The following is a 14,010-nucleotide window of genomic DNA, read 5'->3' as shown; positions in this document are numbered from 1 at the left end:
TACAAAATCTGTGCATTAGCTGCTTATTAGCATTTCACTACTACATATAGTCAGTCCTCAGAGAAACTGCTACAACCAGTGCAGAAAACATTTACATTTTTACTTAATTCTCACATGAGAGCGACTGCACCCCTTCTTTTTCTGAAGATTTAACCGTGAAAGTAGCATACTGTGGAGTTAAGTTATTAGGACCTGACTTTACAAAATACACCATCTTTTGTCTGCTAGATGCGTCTGCTTGTTTCAGTGAATCAACTTCATCAGGATTCAGACTCCTACATTTGTAAGCCCTTCTTAGCATTGACGACTCATTGGTAGGCAAAGAGGGTCAGGGTGAAACTACTGTCCCAAATCATTTTTGTCCGACAGAATGTGATGCAGCTTGAACTTAGCTTACATGAAAATGCCACAAAATCTACAAAAATGAAACCATCAGCAGAATATACCTAACTGTTTTAACAAGTGTTATTTTAATTTGTTTAGAAAGGGAAGGGTTTTTAGAAAAGAGAAAGAAAAGTTATGTAGTAAGCTGCTAAATCATAGGTGTTAAAACATGCAAATTTTAAAGAGAGAGCTAGGCTTTCAGTGTGGTACCATGAACACAGGAGTCAAAAGTTCAGTGAACACATTGGTTAACATGCCAAACATCTAGAACAAATCACTGTTGCCTAGCTTTGTTTATTGGTAAATCACTTTAGTAACCTGAATTCACAAATAAGCAGTAAATAACAAAAACTACAGATAAACACAGGTTACACATGCAAATTCCTGTTCACATGTCACATGTGCAGGTACATTAAGAGCACGGTTCTAAAGATTCTGACGAAACCAGATTTTAACAAAAACAGTTTTAAAATGCAGGTATGAAAATTACATGTAAAGAATATAAAGATACCTTTTTACATTTCAGGACTCAAATGCTGCTTTTGAATATACCAGAGGTGTACGACAGCTACAAGATTCAAGTAAAAGCAGGAAGAGCTCAAGGAAATAATACTGGTCAGAGGAGAATGGGCGTTTACTTTTCACTAAAAATACACAGAATAGCTGAATAGGAAAGTCTATCAAGAGCTTAGAAAAAAATCACAAAGTTGTAAAGCTGACTAATCACTAATTTTCCTATATGCTAGATAACAGCAATGACATTAAAAGAAACTGCAATTCAACATTTAAAAATGCAACTTACATTTAAAGACTTTTCAAAAGTGAAATGCTATGACAGCCTTACGTTCCAAATTAAATATCTGCTAGGCTCAGACTGAGATATGGAATGTTCTAGATGAAATAAAAATACAGTGTTACTTTTTATTTTTTATTGAGAATGGGACTGAAAGACAATTTTTGAAGCTTGAAAGTAGTAATTTTCACTTAAATGAACTTTACTTTTCATAAATGAGCTTTCCACAAGGGTGCAAGATTTTTTCTTTAATAGCTTGAAGTGTCAAAACGAAAACTTGTTGCCATTCCCACATTAAGAACAAATTTTTGTCATTAACTTAACTGCATATGCTTTTTGCTACAACATTTAACACATGAACAGACCTATAACGCCTACTGTATTTCACTAAAACAAAAAAAAAAGAATACAGTATCTCCATCTACTACTTGTACTGCTTTTAAAAAAGATTAACATTAAAAACAAAGCCACTGTTTTCCTTACATCCTTCTTTCCTTTTAAGCTTCTTTCTTTTGTCTGTGGTCTTCTGCCATTTTATCCAGAATTTTCTGTTGAAAGAAAACCACCATATTTTGGATATATTAAGCAGTTTCTTGCAGTTGCAACGTTAACACTTTAAACATAAACCCCATTTTCAAGTTTTAAAATTTCTGAATATTAATTGCAACGGTCTTAACAAACAAGACTGGCACTTCTCCACATTCCACATGCAGAAATTACGCGGAGCTCCTTTGAAGCATTAGCCTCATCACTAAGTCATTGAACATACAGCTTACCAACAGTAAACACCAAAACAGCAGCCTCTACAAGCATTTACCCAGCCCTGCCGTTCTGCCATCCTAAGAGGTTACACGACCTGGCAAGCTAAGAGAAATCACTTTCCCTTTTGTCATGGACTTTTGACAGCGGTTGGGCCACTTACCTGGTCTACGTTTGCCATGTATAGAGCCAGGAACAAAACACTTCTCTCTCTTAGAAGGGTTATTGTAGAAATTAGAGGAATTTGTTATAATTTTAATAATATCTGATAGTAATAACCAAGTCATCTATTTTTCTTATTGCTCTCAAAGTGAGCTAAAATAGATTGCCAGATAGAGAAATGCCTTGCCCTTGTGAAACCAAAGCTGAATTTGTCCCATTCCTCCCCCAATTCTACAAACACAATGCTAATGTTACTAGTCACTTGTGCCAGGAAAAAGCAAATCAAATCACATTTAAGTAAGTGATACAACTAATAAATTGCTAACAACTCCCTGGATCGTTTCCCCCACTTCCCCTGTTTACATCAAGTATTTCAAATCCCGTAAACAGGTACCTCAATGGAAAAAAGAAAAAAAAAAGCTATGGGTGATGGATGAGGTGGTTTTTTTACTACAGGGTTCTGCATGGTAGTTGATTTTCTGATCTAGTTCCTCCTTGCTGATGTTTTTGGCTTTGTGACAGTCATTTGTGCCATCTGCTTTCAGGGGCCCTGTATTTGTTTCAGGCTTCCCTATTGCAAAAAGGCAGCAAATTTTCTAGTCTGAGATGCCTGCTTCTTCCTCTCTGTGGAGTCCCCAGGCCTAGTTTTCAGCTCAGTAATCAACTGAAATGAAATCAGTCGATGTGAACAATGCATTATTACAGCTTTGTTTAGGATTTCCCTTTCTCAGAGGTGATATTTAAAAGCAGCTCACAATACACAAAAATACAGCAGCAGCATAATCATTCATGCCATGCAATCATGTGATACCTAATCCAATTTGAAACTGTTAAACATGCTCACAAAATCAGAAGTTGCAAATATGTTTTTTTTTAAATAGATAAATATTTAAGATTTCAGCTTAAGCTCTGTTGACTGATTAAAAATACCCTCAAAGGGACAAAAGGAAAAGAGCTGAGTCATTTGTATTTACTCTGCACCACTAATTCTAAGGTTGGCCTCTACTCAAATCAGAATGCTCTCTCGAATCCAAATCTATGGAAAAAATCCTAAAGCCCATCTTTTAAAATGTCTATCTTCTGTAATATTTTCAAAAGATGAAATTTTGGAGAACTTGAACTAAGAATTATAGTATATGCCAATTTCCACTGCCTGAAAGCTCTTTTTTTTTTTTTTTTCCTCCTCCTTTCAGTCCAGTCTTATTCAGATCTATTCCCCAGGAAAGAATCACGCCACTTAAAATGAACAAGTTTTTGCCTTACCTTCAACTTTTGATAATGAGGAAGGCTGCTGCAATGGGTCTTTTTTGCAACATCTTCATTTGTGTAGAACAGGGAACACAATTTGCAATAAAACCCTGTTTTGGGTACCACATAATTCACACCTAGAGAAGTAAACACCACAAAATAAACTAAGAGATCTACTCTACATCATTTTTTTTTTTAAATGTCATATGTCATTTCAAGCTAAATCTTAAAACCATAATTCACTTTACATTAAAAGCTGCTTTGTCTTTAAGTGTCCTTGTTTTAGTTTCTCAAGCCAGGGATCTAGTAATAAACTAAATATGTGCAGACTTTTTTTTTTTTTTTTTTTTTTTTTTTAAAATCAACCTCTCAGATTAAGGGTCCATTTTATTGGTTCCTTCAAGAGAACTAACAATGTCCCGTGATCAGTTTGCTTTCTATGTTTAGTATGCATCTAAACTACTATCGCTATTGTGATTTGTGCTATTAATTAAACTTGTGTTGCTAAAAATATACCTCTTCCAGTTTAAACTCTGGCTAAGGAAAGTGTTATGGAAAACTGTATGAAAATAAAAGAAAAGAAAAGAAAAAAGAAAACACTGGGGACAGAGGAGGAGTGAAGAGGAGATGAGCAGGAAGCCCTAAAATGAAATGGTAAGCTCTTCCCTTGCTTCAAATGCTCAGAGCCAATGCACTGCCAGAAAGAAAAGTTAAATGAAATGAGAAAAGCTAGTGCAATGCACAGAGATGTATTTGAAAATAAATGAAAACAGCCTTACCGACAGGAATGTTTGGTTGGTATGGCCCAATCCTAAATTCATCTGGGACAACAGGTTTCTCCTGAATATTCTTTGTTTCCTGTTCATCCTGAGTGTCTGTATTTTCATGGACGTTTTTCTCAGTTTCCTGTGGCGTTGTGATATCAGAAGCTTCAACAGTTTCGGTCTTCAAATTATCTTCAGTTTTGGTTCCATTTTCTAATGTTTCATTTTCCTGCTCTGGCTCCTCAATCTTGTCTACCTTGATTTCTGCCAAGCTATCATCATTTTTGCCAGCAGATTTTACTGCCAAACCTGACTTGCGAAGTTTCTGATGATCCGAGTCTTCTTCATCACCAACCTCATCTAGAGTGACAAAACCTTCCATGCTCCGTGGAAAGCCACCCACGTATCGCTGTTGAGAAAATGTTTTCTTTATGTCAGCTTATTCTTAAATGTTTCCCTCAAACTGGCTTAAATTGCAGAAGAGAAACATCTCTAAACTCCCTGGAAAAATCCTGAAATTCTTCCTTCAAAACTTATCTCACTCATTCTAAATGTTATTCAAACATGCAGAAGTGCTACAAGTTCGTTTTAAAGGTACCACCCTGTCCAGGAATCAGACATTCAATTCAGAGTAAACATTTTAGCACCACTAGAATGCCCACTGTTTTACCAGGTCAACATGCGACACTCAAATTGAAAGTTTCAGTGCCTTTTTGGTCTGTTCTTACTTTCATGAGTATTTTAATTAAAATTAAGTGGATGTAATTTTGGAACGCAGAAGTTTTGGTTTTTTTCCTGACAAGCCTAAAAGATCCTGAAATTCAAGCCCATACAGAATATTTCTGTTCCAACTTAATAACATGATTTTTTTTTAAAGAGAAAATTTAGGAAACCCTTTTCAACCATTTGGATTTCCCCCCACCCATTAAAAACACTCCCCCTAAACCAACCCCATCATCAAAGAACTGTGCAGGTCTCTTAAAAATCCAACTTCCTTGAAAGACAGTGGGTAAGTCTAAATTCTCCTTTTTTTTTTTTTTTGCAATGTTCCTGCTGATATGGACAGACATATTTCACATGTTTAACAGTAACCACGAATAGACATGACAAGAAGTAGCACTAGCTTTAAAACTATGCTTTAAGAACATAGGTCTTCAAGGAAAAAAGGTTTGGCTCAAGACAGTTTATCATAAAGGATAACCACATAACAAGTAGTAACAACTGCAGTTTCACCAGATAGTATTAATCCCAACACCATTTAACTAGCTTCCCGATAAAAGGATCCCCAAAATTGAAAACCACGCACACTGCAGTCATTAGAGTAAGGACTGTGCCTTACTTGTTTTACAGAAAAATATTCCAGATAATGTTTAAAATTACTGACACTTTGCATACTGGCCATTTTGCATGCTATTCCACATAGCGGGTATACTTCAAACAGAAAAAAAAGCAGCTGGTAGGAGATAAACAACCATGGCAACGTGTGTGAACATTTGGTGAGAGAAAGGGAGATTACAATAAACGGCACATGACTGGAAAGATCTTGAAACTCTTTTTTTTTTTTCATTTGAAAACAGGTTTTGGCTAACCCAAAATGTACTTATCTAGCTTTCTAGCCAGCTAAGACTAGATACACCTATGATATTGTCCAGTCTAACACAGCCTGTAGTCCCAAATAAATAATTTCTTAAATGTTATCATTCTGCTTTCGCTCAAAAAGCCAACTACCTCCAGTCTTAAGAGAAACTGCTAGAGAGAAAATAGTTCCTGGGTGCTGCCTAGTATTAGTCCAACAAGGAGCAAAAAGAAAGCCAAATACCCAGGGAACCGACATGAGTGGAAGCCCACCAATTATATTAGTTTCTGTCAAAAGAGAAAGACTGATTTATAAGTGATTTCATGTGCAAGTTGCAGCCAATGGGATCTTTCATTTTCTTCACAGGAAGTTTTAACACCTGCTTCTCTTCAGAGAAGTGTGACACGCAGGTATTCTACAGACCTGCAGAAAGAGATCTGAAATAGAATACTGTGGCATGTTATTCAAGTTAAACTGTTTTCCCAAACTCGGGTAACTTGCCATATGATTACCTTTTTAAGCTTTTTCTTTGTTGCTGGATTTGCCACAACATTTCCTTCTGTTTTTATGGTCACATCATCAGCTGCATCCTTTTTTTCTTCAGTAGTCACTTCAGCTAAATTGGCAACATCTGCATCATCTCCTGCTGAGCTGCCACTTTCCAACAGTGCTGCTGCTTCTTCCTCATCCACTAGCAGCTCATCTTCAGATTCAAGGAGTAAACTAGGCTCATCTTGGTCTGCCTGTTCGCTACTTTTAGCGCCCGATGTCTCAGCAGCATCATCCTGCTTCTCCTCTTTCACTTTATCTTCCGCACCGCCACTTTCAGGTTTCTGAGTACCATCTGTTTTAGACTTCTTATCGCTTGGAGAATCTTTGCTGTCTGGAGAATAGGTTCTCTTTCTGAAAAGAAAAATACTTGCTGTAGATCTGAAGAGAGCCCAGAAACAACTAAAAAAAGTAGGTTATGTTTTTTAGTCAAGTCTGACCGCTATGTTTGTTTAAGTTTAGAAAAGGGAAGGTTGAGGGAAATAGGATACCATTCTTCAAATACGCAAAAGGCTGCCGTAAGGAGAAACTATCCTTACAAGACAGAACAACTGCTAGTGGATTTAAATTGCAGGAAGGCAAGGCTAACTAAAGACTGGAACAGATTTCTCGAGGAGCCTGAAGAGGCTGCGAAATCTCCATCACTAGAGGAAGAGGGCAGGCAACTACACATCAGGAACAGAAATATCTCAGAGCACAAAACAGTGGACAAGATGATCTCAGAGCTTGCCAGACCTCTCTTCTGTCATTTCTGTATTCTGGATAAGGTATTTTCATGTTTCTTTTAAACAACACTATGTTTTAATAGTAATAGGAATTACCTAGTTTTATCCTTTTTCAGTAGTTCAACTCCTTTGTTTGGAATCTAAAATAAACAGATAAATAAATAACATTCATAATTCACAGCAGAGCATTATTTATACAAGCGTTACCCCATTAATTCAGACAGGACAGTACACTCTAGCCAAGCACTTCCAATTACGTTATTCCACAAGTACTATTATACCATGCGCACTACCAACTGAATAATTCGCTGTTAGCTGTCAGAAGCCTTACTAACCTAGAAACTAGTTCTCTTTCTTCGCCAAAAATAGCAGTTGCCCAATACAAAAATAAATCATGCAGCAGAAAATCAATACAACAAATCTTCTGTTTATAAACTGATTCAATGGTGGTGGTGCAAGTAATGGCACAAACCTCATCTTAATCTATACTCTTCTCCCTGTTGCTAAGAGCGGGCTACAAGGAAAGCTTCTAAAGATTGAAGACGTCTCACTTCATTAGGAATTACAGAATAGAAACTTTCACTTACACAAAGTATTAACACAGAAAACAAGTTCATGCATTGGTTAAGTATTCGAACTTGCCACAAACTATTTGGTTTTGGTACACGATGATGTGCAATAATAAGAATTCTCCATACTCTGCAATGGAAAGTTTTTCTTTTCAATTGTGGTTGATGAGACAGCTTGACAGTTCAGATTTCTCCCACTTTTGTACCTTAAGCGTCCTAGTCCAATGGAGGAGGTCTTAAAATTGCAACGGTGTTAGCTTTCAAATGAAAGTATGCTATGCCATAACAAAATTGCAATTGTGGGTTAAAAAAATTCAGCCAAACCTCCTCGTCAGTATAGAAAATGAACTGCACATACAGGAGTGCAGTTACAGCATAAGTTTTGACAAAACATATTCTTAGAGATTAAACTGTGAGAATAAATATCTATGTAGGTAACTGGGGTTAGCGGCAACAACACCGGTGATGGAAAAGCTTTCTGGTACTAAAGCTTTGGATCACATCCAACACAAGAAACTTGTATTCTGTTTTAACACTTTGTAGTTTAAAAATCCCTAATAAATTTTTTTGTCTTTAAACGAGAGCAAGTGCACAACAAAATGAATAAACCAATCACCTACTGTGAAAAGGAAGAAAGAAATCAAGAATTAAGTGAACAAGTGGATGAGTACATAGTCCTGCCACCCAGCTTCTGATTTTATCCTAAGTCGTTTCCAGAAGAGGGTGAGAAAAAATCCACATTACAGGATATTCTGCACAGATCACCTTTTAAATTAAAAATTGCACTGTCTGAGTACTCTATAATCCGAATTCTATAGTTTTTAAGATATATGGAAGGGAAATTCTTTTATTTTGTTCTAAGGCTCAGAACACTCAACAACTGCATTTAAAGAGCTAGAAAATATTAAACTGAGCTTGTAATTTACAAGTGGCTTTGAATCAGAAAGTGACAGTTGCTTTTTAATTCACTTTACACATTTACCTACAACCAAAAATCAGTTTCCAACTAAAAAGACTCACTTACCCTTAACACCAGTTTCTTGTATTTTTCAGATAAATCCACCTTCACACATCTGCCTTGGAACCAAAGAGCTTTGTTGGCACAATGCTCAACCATAGCTAAAGCATCTTCTCTGGTCTCCATCTCAATAAAAGCCTGAAAATATTAAAATACACAGTCAAATTACCCATGGTATGCACAGCACTTCCACAGGCAACACTATTTGACTTTGAACATAATATTTGGAAATGTCAAAACCAAATCATGAGGTTCAGCTGTATCCATGCTCTCCAAACTAACTGTGTTTTAATAATTTACCAAAGTGCTCTGAAGTCCCTAGGTTTTGAATTAAGTAACGTCTGTCCTGTAGAAAGTTCTGAAATTAAATAACAGGTATTTAAATAATCTGCAAAAAACACCATCCTAAGGTGACATAAGATTTCAAAATAAAGAGCATCTTGAATATGAAACTCCTCTCAGTTATTTGGTGCTAAGTTGTTGGGAATTCCGGGATAATTGGGAAACTACTCCTTTTTTCGAGAGAGAGAGAGAAAAGAAAGACAAGTCTGAAACAGGAAGGCAGCAACTGCTGGTCCAAAAGCAGTGCTTCGTCAGCTGCTTCTCCAAAAATCAAGTCTCTAAGACACGCTAAGTTTGCTGCACAAACCTTTCAAAACACGTTTGGACAACAGTATCAGCAGCAGATGAAGCAAAGCTGTTTCCACGTCAAACCCAGAGGGAAAGGATTTCTATTTTCCCAGTGAAATAAGGTCAGAGTTTTTTTTTTTTTTTTTTTTTTAAAAAACAGGTCATACAATAGATTCTAGTCATTTTTAACTCCACACAGAAGCGTGGCGTTACTGGATTCCGGCACCGATCTCTGAAAAGCCTTGGAATTTCTTATTATTTAACAACAAACCGGAGGTTAAATACTTAAAATTCTTATGCATTCACACAAATCATGTACATGAACACTAGTTTTTTACTATACACATGCAATATGTTTTTCAAATATTATTTAAAAGCCACAGCGAGCAACAGCAGAATCATATTTGTTTTAAAGAATGAAAAGAGTGTTTTAAAAGGTAAGTGACAGAAGTATGTTTAATACTACACTATATTTCTTAATGTTTTTCAGTCAGCATTTTTTAAGGTTTTTAAAAACAAGTCCAAGACACGTAGAGATCTCCATAATAACAGAAAATTAAGCCTGACCACTCACAGATGAAGCCTGTTTTTTACAAGTTTATTCTTTTACTGAAGAAGCTCATTTTACAGTTAACATTTCAAGGTAAGCTAGATAGCAGAACACAACCTACATAATCCTCTAATAATTTTCATTTCTATACTAGAGCAGAAACAGTCTACAGATACACTTATTGAATGTATGGTATTTCTTCAGAGTTAAAAACATGAGTTTCAAATATTCACACTTCTGGTAGTTAGGTATACTTCTGATAGTTAGGTATATTTCCAGGGTCAGTTACCTGACTCTTCATTCTCATGAGAATATAGTTCTTTATTTTTCCATATGGTTCAGCTAGTTTGAGTACTGCGTTGTCAGAGTATCCTGAATGCGGTAAATTGCTGAGGTGAATCACACGACCAAGTTCTGGTTTTGGTGGCTCAGTTTTTTGGTCAGGTTTCCCCTCCGGTTTCTAAAATGAAGAGGAGCTAATGAAGTTTTTGTTTTGTTTTGAGGTCCATATTACATAAAATACACTTAACACTGTACCACTTAAAGCAACCAAATAAATTATATGGACATCCTTCCCCTGACCAATTTGGTACAGCTGAAATGTACATAAAATTAAGAAATTACAATAATTTTAACACAACATCCTCATAACACTGACTGCCCCAGCTTAAAAGAAGGCAACGTTAAAAGTAAAAGTGACTTACCTTTATTCTTTTGTATTTCTGTGATAAGTGGACTCTTACTGGTTTGCCAAATACTAGGGCTGGTGTTGTTGAGTAGTATTCTACCGCAGCCTGGGCATCTTCAGTGGTTGACATTTCAATAAATGCCTGAAATCATACAAAAGAAGGATTTAAATCACAGCTCTTTCAAAAATCAGTATGTTGTTTAAAATCTCAAGCTATTCCTTGCTTTGCTTTAAGTATTTGCATTAAAAACAAAATCAAAATGAATTTTTGATTACAAAATTAACTGATCTGTAGAATTAAAGCATAAATTAGACATACTACTTTATTTAGATGCACAAATAGAACCATTACGGGACATTCAAAATGAGTTCAAGTTAGGCTATACTACACTCATGCTCGGATTTAGAATATTCAACAGTTTCCTCCTGTCCTTTCAAGGTCTTTCTCCTCAGAGTTATATATTGGCTTTCTTCACACTTCCAAACATGACACCTAGTATGAACTACGACTTTCACAGAATATCAAAACAAGAACGTTATTGGCAAGTTTGGTGTATTTTGAAGAAAGCTAGGAGCTGACAAGAATGATTTTTAACAGTATTTTAAAGTTAACATGTAGTATTACAACATTTGTGAAAAGAAATACACAAGTTGCTCTTCCTTCGAAGCACCGTCTTAGTGACAAACGACTTAAAAGTCAAGTAAGTTCTTTTACAAAAATTTAAGCGCAGACAGTAAGCACACTAAAGACACCAACTAGTACCAACTATACTGCAAAAGGGTCTAATCTTACCTCATTAATTTTGTTTAGAATCAGATGGTTTGTAATTATTCCAAACGGTTCAACAAGCTGAAGCAGCTGATATCTCAGGTTCTTCCCTCTCTGGAAATCCATGATGTGAACAACTCTGCTGGTTTCCTGTTGAAGACAGAAGGGGGGGGGTGTTTATGTATATATGTATATATATGTATGTACGTATAGCATAAATGCAAAATGTGTATCAGCTATCTTAAAAGGAAAGCCTTTCAAGGCTCTGCTTTTTTTTTTTTTTTAAATAAATAAAAAGTCTTCAGCAGTAACTAACACCAGATGCATAAAGAAAAGGCACAGAATCTCCAAGAACGCTCACAGTGGAAGATGTCTGCTGTGCCTAAGCCTCCTTTCTGTATGTGCATGCCCCACAGCTTCATCAGAATAGGAACTGTACAGTTTTGGAATAAGTTATTTTGTACAGTATTTGGCACTGTTAAACCCCCATCTTACTCCAAAACTCAATGTTTCCAAACAAATAAATCCTAAAATCTCACTATTTAGAGAATATTCTATTCACTAAAAAAGTATATTTGCACAAAAACCCTAATGACCTTCAGAGATGTTTCTTGAAATAAATGTTTAATACTAACCACTCTGCCTTTTTGCATGTGTCTCGGTCCTTGCATATTTCCATTTCCAGCTCCTTTAAGACATTAAAAGAATAAGCAAGCTTAGTTCAACCAGTAAGATTCCTATTAACATGCGTCCCTCTGGAAATTCTTCAGAGATAAAACTTGCAATACCAAAATGAAACAATGTCAAGTTTTAACAACTGCTTTAATTATTTCATTTTTAACAATCTGAAAAAGCAGTCAATTTGGGTACTTAAAAGCTCTTGCAACTTGAGGTCCTTCCTGAGCATCCTGTTCAATTCAACATTACAGGAACATTTGCAAAGATCTGTACTTCCTGACATCTAGAAATACCAGAGAATAAGTAAAGCCCACTTAAAAAAAAAAAAAAGTTTTATAGCAGAAATTTCTCAGTAAGAAGGCATGTTTCTTACAATTTAGCTTGTATGTGCACAAGAAGAATCTTAATTATAGTTCTAAAACAACTCTAGTTCTACTGTAATACCTATTTTATTAGGAAATTCCTTAAAAAAAAAAAATTAAAAAAAGCAAGCTTTCCCATTGATTCAAAATTGAGTTAGAAATGTTTTGAAATATTAACAGCAGCATTTTAAAGAAATTAACTAAAAAAAGCATTTGTCATTTAAAATTCCTTTTGAAGTGTCTGAAAGGCTTGCATTCTGTCAGGATACCTAGATAAATGAAATAGTTTGAGTGACTAAAAGAGCAAAACTATTAAAGAGGGAGAAAATAAAAACTTCAGGCAAGATCAGATTTTTGCCTGCTTTCCTATGGCATGATCTGTCTTCCCATTTCCCAGTCAATATCCAAATGTATTTGTCAAATTCATTTGAAGTCAACTAAGAGGGAAAGACTCAGGAGATTGAATTCTTTCAAGTTTTACAAAAACTCCACACCAACACATAGCTAAACAGAAGACAGATGCAGAAAAATTCTAAGCGGGGGAAAAAGAAAGGCCCCAAAATACACGCTGCTAGTCAAACACAGCTAAAAACCAGCCATAATAATGTGGCTGGTAGTTAGGGGATAGGGAAGGGTGGAAGCGTGGAAGTAAAAGTACAAGTATGTATGGAAAAAGAAATACTTCAGTTTCACTGCTCTGAACTGAACACCCCACACTTTGCTTTATTGTAACAACACAGGAGAGGGGATGAACTAAACCCCCAAGGGTAACAAGGAAAGTCTGGTGTTGCTCGTGGAACCACCTACTGTCTAGCTGCTTTAACATAATCACAATATACTAAAATACTTAGGAACACAATTTATTGGCATCTAATACTTAAGGTGAGCAGAAATTAAAGAAATGGACATTCAGAATGCCTGCTTATATTACCTCTTGGCCCAACAGGGGGTCCTCCAAGGTGAAATGGAGGTGGTGGGGGTCCCAGAATACCTGGTGCAGGGTTTGTGGACTGCTGCAACATAAAAGGATCACCCCTAGAAAGAGAAAACAAACAAACAAATTTTTAGATAAAAACTGCAAAGCCTTCATTCTCCAAAAATGTAATTCCTGCACAGCATCCCGTAGGGCAACCACTTTAATTACTTTTACTGTTGCTCTTCAGCTAGCAGAAAACAAAGGCAGTTACCCATTCAAAGACATGGAGGAGTGCTGTTCTACATCAAATGCTAAGAACTTACTCTCCTTCAAATGAAAAGCTACAAGTACTTTAAAGTATCAATTAAACATCAACCAAAATTTTGATTTGGAATAACTGGACTGTTCAAACTGGAAGAACAGTAATACAATCTGTATTTTCTATCATTCATTGCTACTTACATTCCATGTCCTGAATCACTATCAGGATTCCATTCTGGGTATCTTAAAAAATAAAAAAAATAAAAAAAAAGAAAGCAGTAAGAAAAATAAAATACCATCTTTCTAATTCTGATTCTCTATATACATAATAACTTGCATACCTGTTTTTCCATACAAGCAGCAATACCTTTACATAATATACCCATATAACACGTTTAGTAACACCATCCACTACAGGAGCACCAGAGAAATGAGAAGAATCTAATGACAATTTGAGTAAAAGGGAGCGTTATTCTTAACGAGAAACTTCCTACACGAAATATAACACATCCAGCAATTTTGCAACATAATTTGCATATAAGCAGATTCTTTTTTATAAAAAAAACGTAGATGTTGGCACAAGTCTTAGTAGGGTGCTGTAAAAAACAC

At 35.8% G+C, this 14,010-nt stretch overlaps 1 protein-coding gene across 7 annotated transcripts in view; it reads right to left on the bottom strand.

Annotated features, from left to right (window-relative positions):
• Positions 1–658: 658 nt before the first annotated feature.
• MATR3 (matrin 3) overlaps positions 659–14,010 on the bottom strand; it is a 28,947-nt gene continuing 15,595 nt past the window's right edge. For 5 of the 7 annotated variants that reach the window (XM_068959972.1, XM_068959969.1, XM_068959967.1 and 2 more), the window contains 12 exons: positions 13,603–13,644; positions 13,156–13,259; positions 11,820–11,872; positions 11,209–11,334; positions 10,432–10,557; positions 10,017–10,187; positions 8,554–8,685; positions 7,057–7,100; positions 6,199–6,589; positions 4,126–4,519; positions 3,362–3,483; positions 659–1,725 (listed from right to left, as the gene is read on the bottom strand). In XM_068959972.1, coding sequence (XP_068816073.1) covers positions 1,675–1,725; positions 3,362–3,483; positions 4,126–4,519; positions 6,199–6,589; positions 7,057–7,100; positions 8,554–8,685; positions 10,017–10,187; positions 10,432–10,557; positions 11,209–11,334; positions 11,820–11,872; positions 13,156–13,259; positions 13,603–13,644 — 1,756 coding nt within the window. In that variant the 3' untranslated portion in view covers positions 659–1,674. The remainder of the gene's footprint in view (positions 1,726–3,361; positions 3,484–4,125; positions 4,520–6,198; positions 6,590–7,056; positions 7,101–8,553; positions 8,686–10,016; positions 10,188–10,431; positions 10,558–11,208; positions 11,335–11,819; positions 11,873–13,155; positions 13,260–13,602; positions 13,645–14,010) is intronic. The other 2 variants (XM_068959970.1, XM_068959971.1) reach the window with 1 other exon arrangement.

The sequence above is a fragment of the Struthio camelus genome, chromosome 13, assembly GCF_040807025.1.
Source record: "Struthio camelus isolate bStrCam1 chromosome 13, bStrCam1.hap1, whole genome shotgun sequence".
Taxonomy (NCBI): domain Eukaryota; kingdom Metazoa; phylum Chordata; class Aves; order Struthioniformes; family Struthionidae; genus Struthio; species Struthio camelus.
Note: the sequence above shows the minus strand (reverse complement) of the source record. Positions and strands in the feature narration are given on the sequence as shown.